Consider the following 23,733-nt stretch of genomic DNA (forward strand, 5'->3'; position numbering starts at 1 on the left):
AGGTTTGGACCTACAGTGTTGCTCAATACAATAGTTAACTTATTTTCTGGGTCTGATATGATTTTTGCTTATTTTACTTCTGGGTTGGCTGAGCAGTTGCCTCATAGTGAGAGACCTGGCTTGTGATCCAGTCTGAGAGGAGCATGTGCCCTCTGTGGAGGAGACAGCTAATACTACGATATGCAGACACCCTCTGCAATCACAGATGGAAATCTTGCCTCTGCTGCTTCCCTGTGGCTAAGCTTTGGCAAGACCATAGGTCAGATGAAGGAAGAGCAGGAAAGCAGAAGTCAGAGAGTCAGCTGACAGCTGCTATTTCTCTGTGGGCCTTTCTAGGGACATTCAGGGAAGGGGGAGGAATAAGTCCCTGAAATAGTTTATTTTTTAATTCCCCAAAGAAACCCAAGCATAGAACCTTTTAGAGCGTCACTGTGGCAACAGACAACAGTTCTGAGGGGGCTTCATCTAGATATAAATTATTCATCAAGGTATTACGCTCTTCTGTAGTAAGGTTCTGCTCTGGCAGGTACATTCACATGCCACAGTGTACATGTTCTGTTGCACTAGGCTCGAATCCTTGATATTACAGTTTTTCAATGAAATGTATACCAGGTTTGAATACTGTTAACAAACATGAGGTAAAAATGAAAGTATAAATAATGCAGAAAAAGAAATAGGATGGCAGAATAGATGTCAGATTCAGCTGGCCCTCCTGGGCCCAGCAGTCGGATGTAGACATTAATTCTGGGTAAGACGGTCTTGGCCTGGTATGTCTCAGAGCCCAGGAAGTCAGCAGGAGGGACTTGGCCTATGACTCTCCTCATTTCCTCTGTGCCTGACTTCTCCATTGTTAGGTCTTTGGGCTTTAGGACTGGAGAGCTGTGTTCATCTGGCTAAGATTCTCAACTCTGGTTGTGATAAGAATCATCTTTTTATTAAGGAACTTTTAAAAGATACTGATGTCTGGGCCCTACCTCACACTAGTGAAATTGAGATCTTTGGAGATGGAACCCAGATACCCGTATTTTTAAAAAGTCCCTCATGTGATTCTTACTGAGAATTATTGGAACTGTAGTCTCAACAGTGTTCCAAAGTTGGGAAAGCTGTCTTAGCAGGACTAGAGTCTAGAATTAGGTGTGCTTCTCATCACCCAGAACCCAGATGCAGAGGTGGCAGACTCTGAAACCCATGAAAGGAGAAAAGACACTCATGTGAAGCTGACTGTGCACTCTGTCAGAAGGCCTCTGAGAGAAGCACCTGGAGAGCGGGTATGAGAGGCCCTGGCCAGCTACAGAAGCAGGTAGAGTGGGTGAAAAACCTGGTAAGGAGTCCAAGTGAACATCTGAGGAACAGTCCTCAGAAGATTCTAGAGGAGAAGAGCTCAGGGTGTGTATTGTTTTGTTTCATTTTTATGGTGTGCCACATTTCCAAAAATCCAGTGTGGTAATGCATCAGTTTTTTAAATAATGGATAACCACACTATGGTCTTTACTGTGGTTGTATAAACTCTCAGGTAGGTCACACCCACCCTGGAGGGGGCCTACTTTTCCCAGACCTCATTCCAATTGTGCCTGGGCATCTGGGTTCCAGGCTGGGCCTCTCCAGCAGAAGAGCTACGGAGTCTGGATCTAAGTTCCGCCATGCACCCTGAAGACCTGCACATTTCCAAAAAATGACTGCAGATGGAGATAAACACTCTGGCTTTGACCCAGGTGTCGAAAGCCATGGAAAGAGGGAGGGGAAAAGTAGAGAAACTCTCAACAATACCATGGGCAAGTGCTGTGCAACAGTTGAAGAAAGGCTGGATGCAGGAGTTCCTGGCCTTGGAGGGCCCCAGCTCGCCTAATGAAAGAAGTGCCAGCATGAGGCAGCATCTTTGTTCAGAACTGCCCAGCATGAGGTGGGTTGTGTAGTAGGTGAGGGTCCTGGTTCTACAAGCAGACAGACCTGGGTTTGATGAATGTTCTCTGGGCTGACAGCCTTCTGAGCTTCCGAACTGTTGAGACAACAGTTCCAGTAATTCTCAGTAAGAATCACATGAGGGACTTTTTAAAAATACCAGTATCTGGGTTCCATCTCCAAAGATCCCAATTTCACTAGTGTGAGGTAGGGCCCAGACATCAGTATCTTTTAAAAGTTCCTTAATAAAAAGGTGATTCTTATCACAACCGGAGTTGAGAATCTTAGCCAGATGAACACAGCTCTCCAGTCCTAAAGCCCAGAGACCTAACAATGGAGAAGTCAAGCACAGAGGAAATGTGAGTAGTCAAATGCACAAAATACAGATTTCTAATCGTAGGGTTAAGAGTGGGCTCTGGAGTTGCCTAGCTACAAATTCTGGCTCTGCTATTAATTTTTTTGTGCAGTCCTGGGAAAATGTTTAATTTCTCTACGTACCAGTTTTCTCTTCTGTACAACAGGGAGATAATATTGTATTTAATTGATTGTATAACACATTCCTCCCTCCCCCCTCACATACTATGTGTTTCTTACAGTTGCCATTGGCCAGGTACGTACTCCTAATATTTACTACCCTAACTTCACAGTAAGGATAAAATAATATTTCTAAGTGACAAGAAAGGATTTATGTCATGTTTAATTGACAGTTTTTCTTTCTTAGTGGTACATAAAGTAATGGTGTATCTCATAGTTGATAGCATCTTAGATTCAATGACATATGGTAATAGTACCTGCTTTGTGGTGGTTGGTGAAGATGAAATGGGATAATGCAGGAGGAAAGGAGGTAATATAGTGTTTGGGGAAAAAGATATACAAAGTGGATTCCAGAAGATGGGACAGGGAGGAATTGGCACCACCAGCTTTGGACATAAGGGGTGGAAAGGAGGTCCAGGGAAGAAGATTTATACACCAAGGAAAGACAGACTGAAATCAAGGTAAGTCATCAAAGGCATTCTAGGCTCTGGGATGAAATGGGGGTGGGAGGGTAAAGATCTGATGGCTATCCTCAGAAAGAAAGGACCACTATGTGTCTTCCCCTTTGTGGGTGGGAGGCTGTACCCATTTTTCTCAAAGAACTCCCACCTCTACTAGTTGGGCTACTAGCTGTCCTCTGTGGGGCCTGCCTCTGTAGTTGCTTTAGTTTACCTCAATTAGGTGTCTTTATCTAGCACACCTCTATTTAATTTTGGTTTAATCTTGGTTTTTTACCGGGGTGCCTGGGTGGCTCAGTTGGTTAAGCACTGGAATCTTGATTTTGGTTGGCTCAGGTCATGATGTCATGGTTTGTGGGATCAGGCCTGAGTCAGGCTTTGTGCTGACAGGGCAGAGCCTGTTTGGGATTCTCTCTCTCTCTCCCTCTCTCTCTGCCCCTCCCCAACTTATGCACATGCACTCTCTCAAAATAAATAAATAAACTTAAAAAAAAAAAAAAGAAGAAAAACTTGGTTATCTACCTTCTCATAGGCCTTGTTGATATTGTTGAGGTACCAGTATGCCTCAAATTATTATGTCAGTAATATCTACCACAATTCAAAATGAAAAACCTGAGAAAAATATATGATTCATTGTGCTTTTACATAGTTTAGGTGCTGCCCTATTATTGAGGTGTCTAATTCTTTGCTCCTAAATAACTGGCCCTTGCTATCTAGGCTTAATTAGGTTCAGTTTTCTAACTGTGGTCACTTTTTAGAAGTTCTTTTCTTATTCTTTGTGCTTACACTGAACAGCCCTAAACCTCAACTACTCGTATTCTGATGACTCACAAATCTAGTCTTAATCTGAGACTAAGATAATTATAACCTATATAATATGTCTTTTGGGGCTGTGTACTTGAATCATCTCCGGTTCTGGAAATGTTGCTGAAACACCGTGAAGGAAGAAGAAGATGGATATGTTCTTGGTCTGTTCCACTGTTATGTAGCCAGGCTTTGAAGAAAATCTCCATGCTGACAACATCATTGTCTATGGTCTGAAGGTCAATGTCAGTTCCCAGGACAGAACTCTCTGCAGAAGAAAGGGGATTAATGGGTAAAGTATTTAATTCTTTAATTGTAAAGCTTGAAAAATGCAAAATTTTAAATGTACCCATCTTTTAACACACCAATTCTACCTTTGGATATCTAGCTTAGAGCCATTCTTACTATACACAGACACATATGCAAAGATGTTCAGTCAGCGTTGTTGTAATAACAATTAATTAAAGCCTCTAAACAGGAAGCAATTCAAATACCCATCAATAGGGGAATATTTAAATAACTTATGGCACACTCAACCTTTGGAGTATTATACAGCTGTTAACAAGCAAAATAAAGTTAAATGTACTGACATGGAAAGCTAAGAGACAGTAAGTGAATAAAGAAAGTTGTAGAACAGATGTGTAGTATGAACCCACTGATATAAAAATAAAATCATTGGATTAAGTACATACGTATGAATGTAAATGCCTTTTACAAAGGTCTGGAAGGCTACCATCAAATTGTTAATGGTGAACAGGAATGGAAACAGGGCAGAGTTCTGAAATATGTTTCCTTTGTATCATTCAAACTATACAGTTTGAATTTCATTGTATTTAGAAAACATTCTGGAATACAAAAACAGCCAAAAAAATAATACAGCAATGCAAGTTAAATACTCAGTTAACAAGGGGGGAACTTCAGAGGGCACTTGGGTGGCTCAGTCAATTAAGCATCCAACTTCAGCTCAGGCCATGATCTCACAGTCTGTGAGTTCAAGCCCTGCGGTGGGCTCTGTGCTGACAGCTCTGAGCCTGGAGCCCGCTTTGGATTCTGTGTCCCCGCCCGCCCCCCCCCCGCGCCTCCCCCACCTGTGTTCTGCCTCTTTCTCTCTCAAAAATAGATAAACATTAAAAAAATTAAAAAAAAAAACCCAGGGGACTCCAGCTTCTTCAGCTCTTGTTTCACAGTAAAAATGTATTCAGTTATTGCTTCTTCTATAAAAAGCAAATTTTTAAAAAAAGTAAAAGAAAAAAAATGATGTACTCCCGGGCTTCCCCTCTGACACGATTATACAAGTCTGTCATTGGCACGCTGTAACTCACAAGTGTGACTAGCGGCCAGGAAGACAGGAATGGTCTGGTAGAGTATGATTTGATTTCAAATCTGAGTGAAAGGAGCTAGGGATGTGGGGTGGTGAGGCTTTGCTGGTCTACTTCCTGCTTCAGGCAACACTAGCTCAGGAACTGGGGTCTGGGTCTGCAGGTAAAGGTTGTCAGTAAAAGCCAAATATAAGGTGGTAGAGGAAGCACAGAGAGAGGAAATGAGGCAAGAGCTGGAAAGAAACTGAAAAGAAACCTGATTTTTTTCGCCTCACCATGAGGGACTCTCTGAAATACTTTTACAAAGAGCCTAAGAAAATTGATGAATTAACTTCTGTGTATGACTCACAGACCCCAGGGAGAAGGCTGGTTTATTTCTAGAACGACATTCCTGAGGACAAGGAGGCAGAGGTGGCAGACTCCACAGGGAACAAAGGGCTTCAGTCCAGCGTGTTGGTACCACATGGGGAGGTGTGGGGAGACTCAGATGACTTCATGTCATACTTAACGACTTATGCTGTGGCTGAAAAGGGACTCCAAATGCATTTCTCTTTGACTAGCATGAGTAAAACTCTGCCATCTTCCATAACAGTTCTGAGGATTCACTGGCTAAGTATTTCATTCATTCCATCAAGCAGTAATTTTTATTATGTACTACGTAGAAGATGAAATATTGTGCTGAGTACAAATATTATGATACTCTTTTCCTTTAAGGAATTTATAAAACTACATTATTTTTTTTAAATATATGAAATTTATTGTCAAATTGGTTTCCATACAACACCCAGTGCTCATCCCAAAAGATGCCCTCTTCAATACCCATCACCCACCCTCCCCTCCCTCCCACCCCCCATCAGCCCTCAGTTTGTTCTCATTTTTTAAGAGTCTCTTATGCTTTGGCTCTCTCCCACTCTAACCTCTCTCTCTCTTTTTTTTTTTCCTTCCTCTCCTCCATGGGTTCCTGTTAAGTTTCTCAGGATCCACATAAGAGTGAAAACATAAAAAATCTACATTATTCTTGACCATTCCTCTTCACACTGTCATCTGTCACATAACGCTTTAGGTACTACAGTGATAAATATGAAGTCACTGCCTAAGAAATATTCCTCGTGAGTAAAGGGAAACTATCTTTTTAATAATGTGAATTTTATAGGGGTGCCTGGGTGGCTCAGTCGGTTAAGCATCCGACTTCAGCTCAAGTCATGATCTCACAGTTTGTGGGTTTGAGCCCCGCATCGGGCTCTGTGCTGACAGCTCAGAGCCCAGAGCCTGCTTCAGATTCTGTGTCTCCCTCTCTCTCTGCTACTCCACCACTCACACACACTCTCTGTCTCTCTCTCTCTAAAATATAAATAAACATTAAAAACTAAAAAAAAATAATGTGAATTTTATTTTGTCACAGGCAAAACAAGAAGTAATTTGATTTTTCTGAGCCTGAGGCCTGGACTTCAATTTGAGTAACAAGTATGCAAAGAACTGAATCCAGAACTTCAGTGAGGCAAAATCATTACTGAAGCATAAGAAGGCACATACAGAACTAAAGAAATGGAACTGAGCAAAGGATCTCCGAGAGTGGAGAGGAAAATATGGTTTCAAGTTAAAACAATGGAATTTTGCAGAAAAAAAATGTGTTTCTTTTCTTTTCCTCAGGGAAAAGGCAGAAGATTAGAAACTCCTACCATGGCAGTATAAGGAAACCACAGCAAAGTTATCTCCCATCAAACATCTGGAAATAGAAAAATAGAGGAGTCTTCTCAATTGTTAAACTATAGTATCAACACAGAGTGGTGAGGTCAGTGAAAAACAGTTACCTTAGGAAAAGAGAATGGCTTACTGACCAGAGCAAGATTTGGCTATAGCCTATGGGTGGGACTGGCTTATCCAAAGAATGAATGTGTCTATTAGGAGGGGAGAGGGTTGGCCAGAAATGGAGCACAGAGAAGGAGAGCAACAGGGGCATGCACAGGCAGCACCCATCCAAGTATGGCTAGGAGGAGAGGGCATGCTGGCTCAGTGACCTGTCCCAGTGGAAGGAAGTGTTTAAGTCTCTGCTGTTCTTGGTGTTATGGTGGTTATGGTTCTCTGTCTAAAATATTCTGGCTTATACTTTGGTCTTGAGCTTGGTAAGGTAAGTCTATCTCTGAGAGGATACTGACAAAATCAACTTTCTGATCTTGTAAAGCTGAAGAATGAAGCCTGAAACATGGTACCTTTATGAAGGAAAATGCCAGCCTTCCCTGCAGACACCCCATCAGTGTTACTGAAGTTTTTTCCAACTTCTTAACTACAGATTCTTGGGAGAGCCACAGAGCGGACCTTCTTCCTTTGAAAAAATCCTCATGTAAGCTTCATATTTAAGCCCACAGTTTTGCAGGCTTAGAAAGGAGCCAGCAGCTTGTCAGGGCCAGTCACATTGTCCAAGCTAAAGACTAATGTGGAAACCAGAACACACTAGAGGGGAACTTCTTTTCCATTTTCTCTGTCACTGGTTCAGGCACTCCTTTCCTTACGTCTGGATCATAGTAGTGGCCTCTTAATTGTCCTATGAACTCCATTCCTTCCCTTCAAGTACTTCTTAGGTACTACTACCAGTTAATTTTTCTAAAACATGGTTTCATCAGTTCCCTCCTTTGCTAAAGAGCACATACTGCCTTCCTTGGTCATTTTCTTGATGCTCCTCACTTACCCTAAACCATTTGCTTCTACTTATTATTCCTCACATACCTCACCCTTTCCTTCTTCTGTGATGGCTCATATGGTTCCTCCCCATCCCTACCTGTTGAGATCCTATGTGCCCATTTCCCTAACCCCTAGCGCAGTAGTTAGCTTACAGCTGAAGCTTAGCAAATGCCTGCTGTGTTAAACAATTGCTCCCCTTCCTCAGCTCTCATTACTTTTTCCTGTAACTCTTCTGCTTCAACTAAATTAGTCTCCTTACCACATGACTTCCTTCCTTCCTTAGTGCTTTTATTACTCTGTCAATCCATGGCTTGCTCCTCCCCCAGAACTCAACTGGGAACTGACTCTGTCCCGGAAGTTATCCTTAATTATATTCTCCCTTATTTGGGTTTAATCAGCACCTCTTGGGTATCTGTGGGCTCCATTTGGGCAATACTAATTACATTTGCTAATTTGTTTCTTCTGAAGGGTTTTCTTCTCTTTCCGTGAGTTTATGAAAAGTAGTGGGATGTAATGTTAAGAGCAGGGTTTGAATTGCGACTTAAAAGTTGTTAGCTATGGGGGCACCTGGGTGGCTCAGTCGGTTAAGCGGTGACTTTGGCTCAGGTCATGATCTCGTGGTTTGTGAGTTCAAGCCCTGCATTGGGCTCTGTGCTGGCAGCTCATAGCCTGGAGCCTGCTTCAGATTCTGTGTCACTCTCTCTCTCTGACCCTTCCCTGCTCACGGTCTGTCTCTCAAAAAAATAAATAAACATTGAAAAAAAAAGTTGTTAGCTATGTGACTTTGGACAAAGTACAACCCATTTCATAGTTATAGTGAGGCAGAAGAAGTGAGATGATTATGTGTGAATGGCATGCACAGGTCCAAGAAATGGCATTTTCTCCCCACCACTAACATAGGTAAGAACACCAACATGCAGAACTGTGTTTCTCACAAACAATGAAATGTGCTAAACCTGGGGGATGGGGAAGAGACTTCTCACTTCTCAGATGTTGAAGAGCAGCTCCCACCTTGACTGGTGAGCAGGGCACTGGGCACTGAATGAGACAGGTCCCACTGACAGTATGAAATAGGAAGGTTACAGGAGTAAGTGCGGCTCTGGGTGTTCGGGTGGTTAGGACAAGGGAGGAAGGACTGGTGCTTTGCAGCCAGCTGCAGGCAGCATTCACAGTCAGTGTTTGGACTTGCCCTGCCCTCCTGTGGCCACATGTAGTGATACCCTTTACTGAGCTCTTTGAAAGCTTTTCTGGAAGGGCCACAATAATACGAAAAACTAAGAAGGCCAAATCATTGAGAATAATGAGAATTTAGGTAATGCCTAAAGCAGTTCTTCTCAGAATTCAACCCTAAAACAGGGTTCCACAATGGAAATGTGTTTAAGGTGGGAGAATGTAACACTTTAACACACAAACAGATGTAGAATATTTAAAGTTGAGGCCCAGGAAAATGGTGATCCAGCTCAGTCCTGTAGACCCTCCCCAGGCCTATAGGACAGAATGGTTCCTTTTCAAATGGCCCTCATATGGCTTGTCCTTGGGCAGGATAGGCATTAGTGGTTCTGGAAACCCCCTGAAATTGTATACAATTCCATCTGTACATGTATAGGTGTATTCTAATAGGGTGGAGGAGGGGGATAGGCCCTTAGCTTATATCAGATTCTCAACAGTGCTGTGACCCCAAAAAGGTCAAGAACCACTGCAAAAAACTATGGAATTGTGGGGGCGCCTGGGTGGCTCAGTTGGTTAAGCATTCAACTCTTGGTTTCGGCTCAGGTCATGATCTCACGGTTCATGAGTTTGAGCCCCATGTTGGGCTCTGTGCTGACAGCATGGAGCCGGCTTGGGATTCTCTCTCCCTCTCTCTCTGCTCTAACCCCACTCGCTCTCTCTCAAAAATAAATAAATAAACAGACATAAAAAAAAAAAAACTACAGAATTGTGATTTCTTAACCTCCCTGGGCCTGTTTGCAATTAGTGCTGTCTACCTTCTGAATACAGGGGTAGTACAGGATGTTAATAACTAGGGTAAGTAATCAGAGTGGACAAAGTTTGCTCAGGAACAACTATGCAGAGCCATCCAACCACTGTCTTTAAATCAACAATGACATGAGGATGATCTCCAACAGTTCACAATGTTGGGGGCAGTCTGGCTTGTCTTTGCGAACTCACGTGCCTCATTTGTGGAGGCGATCCTTGGACCCTGGGAGAAAGGAGAAGCTCCTTGACAGGAGGTGACAGGGCAGTGATGGCTACGGCGGTGCAGACTCTGCAGGGCAATGAGTGCAGGACTGACCAAGTGCTGACTATCTTCCCAGGGCTCCAATCTCTAAGAGAGGTAAAACATCACTAGAACTATAATGAGGATAGAATTTATTTCCCAGAACTGTTCTCAGGGAAAGCAGTGATGACATTCATTCATTTATCCTTTCATTTATTTAATTCATCATTCCAATAATTATTTATTTAGTGCCTTCTAGGATCTGGGCACTAATTTTGTCAACAATGAAAGAGACAAAGTCTCTGCTTTCATTGCTTTTATTCTAGTGGGAACAAACAAACAATAAACAAACAACACACAAATGATTGAAACAGAAAACAACAGATAATGATAGACGGTATGAAAAAAAATAAAGCATGATAAGGGTATGGTGTGTGTGTGTGTGAATATTTAGTTTGGCTGGACAGGTAAGTATTCTCTAAGAAGGTGACAGTTGAACAGAGAGAGACTTGAACCAAGTGAGAGTGAGTCTTGCTATCCCTGCTATTGGAGGAATAGCAAGAAGGCTAAAGCAGAATAAGGGAGAAAGTGAGGCCTGGCTGATAAGCTGCTGGGGTGAAGGATGAGGACTCCAGAGGCACATGCGCAGGTAACAAGAGGTAGGCACTACAGTAGCTTCTAAGAAGGGTATTTTCCATTATTGCGAGGCTTAGGTTTTGCTTAGGGAAATGTGCAAGATTGGGACACAGCACAGCCAGCACTTCTTTCCTTTCTCTTTCTCTTTGTAGCCTTTGGCTCCTAAACAATTGTTGAATTAGTATTTTAGAAATATTTGTCTGCAGGTGTACAAAACTATTAGCTTGCATGGAATGCCCACATGTCTCTGCTCAGCCATCCCACACAGGCTTTCCTGTTCTGTGGTGGTAGTGAGTGGTGGTGGAAGGAGAGGAAAGGAATCTGGGAATCCCAGGAGCAGAGCTCAAGCAGAGACCCCTCAGCCTGAAGTGGACATGCCTCTTTCCCAGCCTAGTTGGCTACCCAGGAAGTTCTATGGTAGACAGTCAAGCTGATATAGCCTGAGGTGGGCTAAAAAAAGACTCAACTAAAGAATAAAATCATCATGAAATGATTTACGGTGGATGTTCTACACTGTGAGTAATAAACTCAGGAACTACGGGCCTCCCTAGCTCTGAAATAGATCCCAACCTAATTTCAAAGTAAGCAGACGAATTAGGAAAAGAAAACGTTTCCAGAGCAATTACATTGACCGGGAGATTTTAGAATCTCTTTTTCTTAGGCTTATGTATTTGTAAGGGGGGCAGAAGGCTATGACTGATGGTGAGGACTGCCCCATGGGCACTGCACCCCTAATCCCCACACCTCTGGAGCCACAGGAACAACCCTGGTTACAAGAAGCTGATGGTATTCCCTGCTAGTCATCCTGTTTTGAGTCGTGTAAGGCACCCTGCTCTGGGCAGCCCAACCCCAGAGGAGATCCTGCAGATGCAGGAAAGGAGGGTCTGGGTTAGTGAAGGGTGTGTGTATGCCTGAGGGCACCAGATTCAGCACCTTATCCACCTCGGTACCCCCAGCACTAGCACAGTGTCTGGCATACAACAGGAGCTCAATAAATGCTGCACTGCACAGGATAAACTAATTCTGGCCAGCCTGTTGCTTACTTTGTGATCTTAGACTAGTCTCTCATCACTCTAAGCTCAATTTCTCCATCTGTAAAGTGGGAATGATAGTAATACCTAGGCTTGGCATTCATTTGGATACAAAAAAAATGTTAATACCTGAAAGCACTCCGTAGACTTTAAGGCATCATGCAACTATAAGGGATGGAAGATTAAATGTTATTTCTTTATTTTGAGAGACAGTGTGCACACAAGCAGGGCAGCGGCAAAGGGGGAGAGAGAGAATCCCAAGAAGACTCCACCCTCAGCACGGAGCCCGACTCGGGGCTCAATCTCATAAGACTATGAGAGATCATGATTGTGAGATCATGACCTGAGCTGAAATCAAGAGTTGGGTGCTTAACTGACTGAGCCACCCAGCCGTCCCTAAGGTATGAAAGATTAGAAAACTGCCTTCTAGCTGTCTGCATGTGAACATTTTAGTCACTAAAATCCAGTACCCTTTCTTTCTCTTTCTTTCTTCCTTCTTTTCTTTCTTTTTCTTTCTTTCTTTCTTTCTTTCTTTCTTTCTTTCTTTCTTTCTTTCTTTCTTTCTTGTGTGTGATATTTTTCTCTTCAATAAACTATACAAGTTGTAAGAAAACATATTTCATTTATGGGCCTTAATAGTTCTATTTTCATTTTACTAAAAAAAAAAAAAAAATACAACCCACATGCAAAAGAGGTTGGTTGCTCCTGACTGAGATACCAAAGTCTAAAGCATAGTTTAACTTGGAAAATACTAGACTTAGACAGTATTTAAAGAGTCTTTTTTTCCTGCACAAACATATTTACATAGTCTATAAACAAAAAAGCCTTTAAGGTAAATTGCAACGCAAATCTGAAAACGTGACTAGGAGAAAGTGTTTTCATAGGCACTGTGGTGAGGGAGAACAGGAAAGCAGGTTATTTAAGAGGTTTGAATGGGGGCGCCTGGGTGGCTCAGTGGGTTGAGCGTCTGACTCTTGATATTGGCTCAGGTCATGATCCCACATGACCTCTCTCTCTTTCTCTCTCAGTCCCTCTCCTCTGCTCACACACACACTCTCTCTCTCCCTCTCTCTCTCTCTCTCTCTCAAATTAAAAAAAAAAATAGAATAGTTAAAGAAAAGAGGTTTGAATGAAGAGGATGTGGGGCTGGGAAGGCACTAAATATATTAGCATGGCCCCAAAAACTAGCCCAAAGAGCTTTGCCTCTGTAATGCCCAATGGAGCCAAAGTAAGGATTTACTCTGAGGTGAAAACAAAAGTAAGAGGAACCAAGAAAGAATATAAAACTTACTGGAGAGCTTGGTAGAAGAAGAAACAGTTTTAAAAAGACACAGAGATCCATCTGGGTGCCTGGGTGGCTCAGTTGGTTAAGTGTCTGATTTTGGCCTAGGTCATGATTTTGCTGCTCACAAGTTCGAGCCCCGTGTCAGAGCCTGGAGCCTGTTTCAGATTCTGTGTCTCCCTCTCTCTCTCTGCCCCTCCCCCACTTGTGCTCTGTCTCTGTCTCTGTCTCTCTCTCAAAAAAAAATAAATATTAAAAAAATTTATATGCAAAAAAAGACACAGAGACCCAAAAAATCATAAAGCATATCTAGACAGACTGTGTGACAGCTTTGCGATCCTTCATATATGTATGGATTTTTGTGCTATTGGAAGTGTACATCTTCAGGGTATTGTATTTCTAGAAATGGGAGTGGTGAGTAAATGCACATGCCCCAAAACTGAATAATCCAATTATACAGTGGGCAGAAGACATGAATAGACATTTTTACAAAGAAGACATACACATGGCCAACAGACGCATGAAAAGATGCTCGACATCACTTATCATCAGGGACATGCAAATCAAACGTACAATAAGATATCATCTCACACCTGTCAGAATGGCTAAAATCAACAACACAGGAAACAATAGGTGTTGTTGAGGATGTGGGGAAAGAGGAATCTTCATGCACCATTGGTAGAAATACAAACTGGTGCAGCAACTCTGGAGAGTTGCTCTCCAGAGCAATGGAGGTTTCTCAAAGAGTTAAAAATAGAACTAAACCCTATGATCCAGCAATTGTACTACTAGGTACTTATCCAAAGAATACAAAATACTAATTCAAAGGGATATGTTCACCCTGATGTTTATAGCATCATTATCTACAATAGCCAAGTTATGGATACAGTCCAAATGTCCATCAACTGATGAACAGGTAAAGATGGGCTATATATATAAAATGGAATATTACTCAAACATCAAAAAGAATGAAATCTTGCCATTTGCAATGATGTGGATGGAGCTAGACAGTATTATGCTAAGTGAAATAAATCAGTCAGAGAAAGACAAATACCATATGATTTCACTCATATGTGTAATTTAAGAAACAAAACAAACAAGCATAGGGTAAAAAAAGAGAGAGGCAAACCAAGAAACAGACTCTAAACTATAGAGAACAAACTGATGGTTACTGGAGAGGAGATGGGTGGGGGGATGGGTTAAATAGGTGATGAGGTTTAAGGAGTGCACTTGTGATGAGCAGCGGATGATGTATGAAGTGTTGAGTCATTAAATTGTACACCTGAAACTAATATTACACTGTGTGTTAACTAACTGGAATTTAAATAAAAACTTAAAAAGAGACTAAAATTTTAAAAATTTCAATAAATGAATCCACAGCAACAAAAAAATGCAAACAAACAAAAGGTAAATGCACATATCATTTTGTTAGATATTGCCAAATACCTCTCCAAAAGGGTTGTGCCACTGTGCATTCTACCAGCAATGTATGGATGGGTAGCCTCACCAACAGAATGTGTTCTCATACTTTTTTTAAACAGGTGGGAAGTAGTATGTCAGTGTGATCTTAATTTTCATTTTTGTAACTATGAGTGATGTTGAAAATATTTTCATATGTTTAAGGGCCATTTTAAAATATCTTTTGAATTATCTGCTCATGTCTTTTGTCCATTTTTTCTGTAGGGTTTTTGTCTTTTTTTTCCCTAAGTTTTTAAGTGTTCTTTTTATATTAGAGATATTAGTTCTTCCTCTCTACACCCCGCCCCCCCGCCCCCCACCCCCCGATTCAAATTGCAAATACTCTGACCTAGTTTTTAAGTTGTCTTTTGACTTTGCTTCTGGTGGCTTTTGCCATGCCATATTTTTATTTTGCTATATTTTTGTTTTTATACAGTTAATTTTTATGTAGTTAAAAAAATACTATACTGGATTTTGAGTCATAGGTAGAGAAACTTTCTCTATTCTAAGATTATAAAGGAATATATCAGTGTTTCCTTTTACTACTCTTTAAATATCATTCTTTACATTTAGGTCCCTGGTCCACTTGGAATACTTTCTAGATGGTTAGCCAGTTGCCCCAGCACCACTTCTGGAACAAGTCCATTTTTGCTCTTGTAATTTGAGAGGCTACCTTTATCTTATACTATATTTACATCTGTACTTGGGTCTATTTCTGTCCCCAATCAATCCTTGTATTATGCTAACTAATGCTCCAGTGCTAGGTATATGATGGGGCCAATTTCAGGTGGGGAAGTGGCCAGATTGTCCAAGGCTGGGTGGAAATAAGAAAGGTCATTTGGCAAGTAAAGCTGGGGTAGTATGTGCATCTGTAGGTGCTAAAGGATGAGAAGGAGAAAGGAGGTGGAGAGATGAGTTGGGATTTAATCAGAAGAACTTCTTTTAAGTTATAGTCTCATAAAGACAGAGAGAAATGATGGAGCACTTGAGCTTACTGAAGTGAATGGAAGATAGAAGAGGAGGTAAAAAGAAAGAACCAAACTGATCAACAGTGAATGGGGACTTCCCGACTGGTTGGGTTCTAATACCTTACAAACTGATTTTCCTCTAAATAACAGCTATAAACTCTAGATATAGATTATATACACACACATTTTTATATACACATATATATACGTGTGTGTGTGTGTGTGTGTGTGTGTGTGTGTAGTAAAAAACTAACAGCTGAGGGCTGTGGAGATTGAACAAAAGCGTATTTCAGAGAGGAATTGAAACTTGGGAGTAAGTGACCAGCAAAGAATGGGTTCCCCTGAGGGTGACCTCAGTGTTACCTTAGCATAGTAGCTAAAACCTTAATAGAAAGGCCTCTGTCTTTCACTGGCCTTACCAGGGGAAGGAGCCTGGGGCAAACAGAGACTCCAGAAAGTGAGGAAAAATCCAAGAAAGGAGGGAGCCAGAGAACCCAAAATTGTGTGTTTAAAACTCAGTCCAGGCATCTTGCTGACCCTTGCACTACACATGTATGGGGCAAACTGAAAGCAGCTCATAGTTTAGTGTTAATGCAAATGATATCTGAGTCCCTGACTACTGCAAGCCATGACAGATTACAGTTTGAATCTAACAAAGTTAATTACCAAAACAATTACTTTTCAGAGTTATATAGTAGAATCCAGAGTCCCTATAACAACATTCACAAAATACAACCCAAATGTTTTTGGCATACGAAGATCAGAAAACGTGACCCAGTTTCAAAGGAAAATACAACCAACAGAAGCAAACACTGAGATGAGAAAGCTATCAGATTTATCAGACTTTAAAGCAGCATAATTATATAATTATATAATAAATTATAATTATGCTAAATGAGTGGAAAATATGTTCATAATAAATGCAAAGATAGGAAATATCAACAGGGAAATAGAAAATATAAAAAAGAATAATATAAAAATTTTAGAACTGAAAAATACAATATTGAATAAAAAAAATTCACTGCATGGGCTTAAAAGCAGAGTGGAGATAAGAGATGAGAGGCCGTGAATTTAAAGATAGGTCAATGGAGATAATCTGAAAAAGAGAAAGAAAAAAGTTTGAACAAAACAAAACCAACCACAGAGGCTTGGAAAACTGTAAAGCAATTTTAAAATGTTTAACACGTGGGTAATTGGAGTCCCAGAAAAAGAGACAAAGGGGAATGAGATGGTAAATATACCTGAAGAGATGATGGCAGAAAATTTCCCACATTGAGTCAAGGATATAAATTTATATATAGGTTGTGATACTGTAACTTATAATAAGAAAGATATATTTGGTCTTTGTCCTGTTTCTGGCACAGAGCTCCTAAACTCTTTGGAATTTCCTAAGTGATGACAGCAATAAAGGTATCTTTTGTTGTATTAATGAGGCAACTTTTGGAAAGCACCTAAGGATGGGGTCCAGTTGCCAGAGGAGTCAATCATGTGATTAAGTGGTTGGAACTTTCAGTTCCACATAGTGGCCTCTGGGGAGGGGAAAGGGACCTGGAAGTTGAATCAATTACCAACGACCAATGATTTAATCACTTGTGCCTATACAATGAATTCCCCATAAAACCCCCTAAAAGGACATGGTTCAGAGAGCTTCTGGGTTAATGAACACGAGGAGATTTGGGGAGAGTGGGGTACTGGGAGAGGGCATGGAAGCTCTGATTCTCTTTTCACACAGTTTGTTCTATGCATTTCTTTTATTGGGCTGTTCCTGAGTTCTACCCTTTTATAATAAAATGGTAATCTAGTAAGTAAAATGTTTCTCTGAGTTCTATGAGCCACTCTAGCAAATTAATCAAATCCAAGGAGGTGGTCATTGGAACCTCTGATTTATAGCTGATCAGTCAGAAGCATAGGTGACAACCTGGACTTGTAAGCGGTATCTGGTGTGTGCATGTGCATGTGTGCACATGTGTGCAGGTGCGAAATTATTGTGGGACAGAGCCCTTAATTTGTGGATCTGATGCTATCTCTGGATAGTGCTAGAGTTGAGTTAAGCTGTAGGACATCCAGCTGGTGTAGGAAAACTGCTTTTGTGGGAAATTGCCCCCACACACTGGAATTGGGCACAGAATGACTATAGATTCAAGCAGCTCAGTGAACCCTAAATAAGAAATCTGTGCCTGGTCACATCATTGTAAAACAAACATAAAGAGAAAATTCTTGAAAGCTGCCAGATAAATGATCCTTTCTATACAGAGGAAGGTGATTTAATGACTGAAACTTTTAATCAGAAACCAGGGAAGGCCAAAAGACAGTGGAACGACATTTTTAACATGCTGAAAGAAAAAATAACCTGTCAACCCATAATTCTATATACAAGAAAATACTCTTAAAGAATAAAGGTGAAATATGCACTTTCAGATAAATAACAAACTAAGAGAATGTGTCACCATCAGAACTAGCTACAAGAAATATTAAAATTCTTTGACCTTTAGGACATGATATCCAAAGGAAACTTGGATCTTCAGGAATGAATGAAGAACACTGGAAAAGGTAACATAAAAGACTTTTTTCTCTTAGGTTCTTTAGAATACACATGATTGTTTAAAGCAAAATTTATGATACTGTCTTGTGTAATTTATAATGTATACGTAACACACATGACAACTACAACATAAAAGACAGTGTCTGTGTGTCTATATAGTTGCAAGGTTTCTATATTTTACATGAAATGGTACTATATTAATTCTAAGCAGGCTGCAGAAAAGTTAAAAAATATCCTTTAATCCCTGTAAGATTTCTACATTTTATGTAAAGTATCACAATTATTTTATTTTATTATTAAAATTTTTTTAATGTTTTATTTATTTTTGAGGGGGAGAGAGAGCATGAACAGGGGAGGGACAGAGAGAGAGGGAGACACAGCATCTGAAGACAGGCTTCAGGCTCTGAGCTAGCTGTCAGCATAGAGCCCAACGTGGGGCTCAAACTCACAAACCATGAGATCATGACCTGAGCTGAAGTCAGACACTTAACCAATTGAGCCACCCAGGTGCCCCTATTTTATTATTCTTTTAAGTGACCTCTACACCCAGCATGGGACTCAAACTCACAACCCTGAGATCAAGAGTCACATGCTCCACTGCCTGAGCCAGTCAGGCACCCCTAAAGTATTGTAATCTTGAGGCTTCTATGTTTTACGTGAAATGGTAGTATATTGACTCTGAGTAGACTGTGACAAGTTAAGGACATATAATCCCTAGAGCAGCCACTAAAAAGTAATGCACGGAAGGATAGTTAAATGACAACAGATAAAATAGAATTCTAAAAGTAATAATCTACACTTGATCTTAGCCAAAAGGCTGAGAAGCGATCTAAAAGTAATAATCTAAAAAAAGCGGGAAAGCAGGGGAAAGGTGAAGAAAACCCCGAGAAGACAAACAAAAAATAAAACAGTATACCTAAATGCAACCATATCAATACTTAGGGTAAATGTTAATGGAGTATATAGTCCAAATAAAAGGCCGAGATTAGCAGAATGGATAAAAAGCAAAACCCAATTACATACTGTCTATAAGAGATAAACTTTAAGTATAGAGACACAAATGGGTTGAAACAAATGGATGAAAAAAGATGAGCCATAAGCACAGTAAGACCTAAGAAAAATAAAAACATATCCATATAAAGATTTGTTTATGGATATTTGCAACAGCTTTAGTCCCAACAGTCAAAAACTGAAACAGCAAAAATGCCCATTACCAGGTGAATGGTTAAACAAAATGCGGCATATTTGTACAATATACTACTAGTCAGCAATAAAAAGAAACTACTGGTATAAACAACAACATGGATTAGTCTCAAAATCTGAAAGAAAGAAGTCAGACATAAAAGTATGTACTGTATGATTCTATTTGTATAGAATGCAAACTAATCTATAGACAAAAAGCACATCAGTGGTATATTCTACGGAAATGAGGGAGGAAAGGAGTGTAAAGGGGCATAAGGAATCTTTTAGGCATGATAGATATGTTCTGTATTTCAATTGGGGTGATGATTTGTGGGCTTATACAACTGTCAAAACTCACTGAATTGTACACTTTGAATGGATGCAATGTACAATGTGTAAGTTATTCCTTTATGAACTTGGTGAGGAAAATTTTTTTAAATCTTTATTTTCAAACAACTTTAGATTTTCTGAACTCTAAAAAAAATTATTTAATTCAATTTAAAAAAAGGGAAGAACTGACATTTTCTGAGACCATGGCTCCCATTAATGAAATAAGCAGATGTCTCTCTGTGTTAAAAATCTTTAGGTAATAAATACAATAATGGTTCTAATTTAGTCTTAACACACAGGGAAATGACTTTAATGTGGTTATCAAAGACAGACTCGATGAAGAGCTGCATTTTCTGGTCCATTTTCCAAGATGCTGAAAGGGGAAAACAATCCATATGTGGAGTTTGACAACTGCACTGAAGCATGAAGCATAAGATAGGCTTTTTTTGTTTTTACTTTTTTTCTGGAATCCTTTAGGTAGCAATGAATCTTTATCTTCTGTTTGGGTTGTTAACATTTGGTGTTTCCTGAGAACACATATGGATAAAATACCTTTCCAAAAGAGCTGACATTGATCCCTAGCAAAGTCTAGAGGAAATATTAACCAGATGGTTTGTGAGCATTTAGAAAGAGAACCTGATATCCTCGTGTACAAGGCTGAGAAATACAGGCTGGCTGACAGCATCATTAGGTTGATTTGTAACTGACTGAAAGACTAACATACCCAAGCGAGTGCACTGCTGTCAATCTGGACAGATGCCTTCTTGATGCCAAAGTGCATTGATCATACTAGCCATTTAAATTTTGGCATATTTATTACTTAGCCATTCTTTAGAAAGCTATTATAAGATTTTTACTATATGCAAATGAACATATGCAACACATATTTAAGCTACAAGCGTAACGGCACAAGGAATACTCATGAATCCTTGTTCTACTTAAGATGTAGAACATCAACACTACTACCAAGATATCTGCATGCTTTTTTCTGATCTCCTCCAAGGGACACCTTGCCACACTGAATTTTGTTTATCATTCCTTTCCTTTTAAAAGTACTTTTATTGTTTTAAACAAATCCTTTATTACTTAATTTTGATTGAGCTTTATAAAGAGGTATCATATATCTTTGTTATCTGTTTTCTCAATATTGAGAAGATTCATCCACATTGTATGTAGCTGTGGTTCATTCATTTTCATAACTGTATGATATTCCATTTTGTGAATATACCTTGTAATATTTATTCATTCCTCATTCAACGGACATTTGAGTGGCTTCTAATTTGGGGGCTTTTTGAATAATGTCAATATTCACATTCCTGTATGTGTACAAATGGTACACATTTGTAGAAATTTTTGGAGATATTCTTCTAGGAACAGAATTGCTGGATTATAGGATATTGTGAATGTTACTTTACAACAGAATGACAAGCTGTGTACCAATTTACACTCTATCAGTGTATGAGAGTTTCTACTGCTCTGCTATTGTCAACACTATAGTGAGACTTCTTAATTTTTTGCAAACTAGTGAGCATAATATGGTATATCATTTCAATTTGTATTTTGCTGCTTACTAATGAGGGTAAGAAATTTTTTTATGTTAATTTGCCACCAACTTTTTCTTCTCTGTGAAATGCCTGTTCAGATCTTTTGCTCATTTCAAATATGGATTTTTTTTTTTTAAAGTTCTTTATTTTGTGGCGTCTGGGTAGCTCAGTCACTTAAGCTCTGACTTCAGCTCAGGTCATGATCTCACAGCTTTGTGGGTTTGAGATCTGCACCATACTCTGTGGTAACAGCTCAGAGCCTGGAACCTGCTTCTGATTCAGTGTCTCTGTCTCTCTCTGCCCCTCCCCTGCTAGCATTCTTTCTCTCTCTCTCAAAAATAAATAAACATTAAAAAAAGTTTAAGAAGTTCTTTGTTCTGTATACCAACTCTTTATTTGTCATATGAGTTAGAAATATAATTATAATTTATCTTATCACTTAATACATGGTGTCTTTTGAGACTGGGGGGTGTTTTCTTGTTTCTTTTCCCCTCTCTCCCTCCCTCACTCTGCTCCTCCTTCCTCCTTTTTTTCCTTCCTTCTTTCACTTCTTGAAGAGTTTGTGTAAGATTTGACTGATCTGTTCCTTGAAAGCTTGATATAACTTAACTGTAAAGCTATCTAAATTGGTACATTATGGAAACCATTCCGATTTTTTATTTGTGAGTCAAATTTGTTACCTTTTTAGGAATGTGTCCATTTTTGTGTAAATGTTTGAATTCATAGTTCTATCTCCATTTATGTTCTCTTTTCTGAATCCTAACATAGTTTCTTGTGCCTCTTTCCTTCTTTCTCTTTTTCCTTTATTAGTTTCACCAGAGGATTCTCTGTTTATCAGTTTTTTCAAAGAGCCAACTTTTGAATTGTTGATTATTTCCATTGCTCTTTTCAACTAAGGCAGTAAAGAGAATGGTTTAAGTATGCGAGATTTGGAGTTGAACTGCTTAGACTTGAATCCCTGCTCTATCTCTTAACTAAGAAACCTAGGGAAAGTTAATCTGCACAAGAAACTGTCTTAGTTTCTTCATTTATATCCATGAGGATTAATAAGATAATATGTGGAAACTATTTAGAACAGAAAGTATTTGGACAGTAAGTGCTTAAAAAATGTTGCTATTATTATGATCAAAAAGCAGAAGTTAGAGATCCATAAACAGAGTTAGGTTAAGAGAATGTGGCTTTTAGTTCATGTATCTTTTCCTTGAGGCTCAGAACTTACTTAAAAATGAGACAAGCTAGTAGCATTATTTCCTCCATTGACGGCTGTTTTATGGGATTATCTTTGGCTGTTGGAATTGGTAGGCTTTCTTAGACCCTAAATTTATGATCAAGATCCAGTATGAGGGATCTGCTCTAATGGGCAGGGTTGGCTTATATGCAAAGAGGGCATGTAAAGATAAAAAAAAGTCTGCTAGCTTCCCCTGTGAGAGGTATACCTCCTCATATCTCTATTTCATAAGTCAACACTTCTTAGTCCTCTTTTGAGAGCAAAAGAGGAACAAAATGGATAAACAGAAAAGAAAGGCAACAAAAACTGTTGGAAGTGTTTTATGATATTTTTTTACATACAAACAAAACACCACATACATGAATTGTAACAATGTAACCTAGGGGCACCTGGCTGGCTTAGTCAGCAAAGCATGTGACTCTTTACCTCAGGGCGCTGAGTTTAAGCCCCACACTGGGCTGGGCCCTGGGACCTACTTAAAAAAAAAAAACAAACACAAAAAAACCAATTACTGAGAAACAATGTGCAAAAATAAAATCAGTGTAATGAGGTAGTGGGATTATGAATGGTTTTAAATTTAAAAATTATTTTATGATCATATCTTCTTTTTCAATAAAATTTTTAGAGCTTGAAATATTCTCAGTAAAAAGGCATATACAAAAAGGTTCTATTACTACTATTAACATCAACAGATAACATTTATTTACTGCTCACATGTGCCAGGCACTGTTCTATGTGCTTTACATACAAGGTGTATTTAATCCTCATATAAACCCTATGAGGCAGTTATTCTTATTAGCCCTATTTTGTAAATGAAAAAATTGTGGAATAAAAAGTTTAAATAACTTGTTGAAGTCACACAGTTCTTCAGTAAAATGTAAAAATCCAATTGGATAGTTAAATAAATAGTGATGAATTTATATAGTAAAATGCCTCACAGCTATTAAAAAGAAATGTGTTAGATCTCTATGTGCCAATATGGAGAAAATTACTGGATAATTAGAGAAATGAAAAAATAAAAATGCAGACAGAATATAGGTAATTTTTAGGAAAGTATTAATAACAATAATAATGTTACATATATGTCCATGTCCATATGTGTAAGGACAATAATTCAGCAGAATGTGCCCTACATAGCTGATGGTGGTTATCTCTGGAGAGAGCAGAATTTTGGGTCATTCTGAACCATCTATATTATACTCCCGCAATGTTTAAATTTGTACAACTTGTAATAAAAAAAATGTTAAAATGACCAGATAAAAGCTACCACAAAGAGAGCTGGGCTGGATCTTCAGCTACATTTTAAAACAAAGAAAAAATGAACAAGTTAGACCAAGCAAGAAGAGCCGAAAGGAATTACCACTTATGTGGCTGCAAGAAAATATATAATAGGCTCTATAGTCTGAACATTAAAAGAACACCTTAACTGATACAAATGTGATTTAATCTTTTCCTTTTAGATTTTATTAAAAACCATTCTAAAATGTGAATCTAGGGGCGCCTAGGCGGCTCAGTCGGTTAAGTGTCCGACTTTGGCCCAAGTCATGATCTCGCTGTGCTGACAGCTCAGAGCCTGGAGCCTGCTTTGGATTCTGTGTCTCCTTCTCTCTGCCCCTCCCCC

At 39.5% G+C, this 23,733-nt stretch overlaps 1 protein-coding gene across 1 annotated transcript in view; it reads right to left on the reverse strand.

Moving 5' to 3' along the window:
* M1AP (meiosis 1 associated protein) overlaps positions 1-23,733 on the reverse strand; it is a 70,786-nt gene that overhangs the window by 19,578 nt on the left and 27,475 nt on the right. The window contains exon 5 of the mRNA XM_049651784.1: positions 3,790-3,963. Within this exon, the coding sequence (XP_049507741.1) occupies positions 3,790-3,963 (174 nt within the window). The remainder of the gene's footprint in view (positions 1-3,789; positions 3,964-23,733) is intronic.

Source organism: Panthera uncia (genome assembly GCF_023721935.1).
Source record: "Panthera uncia isolate 11264 chromosome A3 unlocalized genomic scaffold, Puncia_PCG_1.0 HiC_scaffold_11, whole genome shotgun sequence".
NCBI lineage: Eukaryota > Metazoa > Chordata > Mammalia > Carnivora > Felidae > Panthera > Panthera uncia.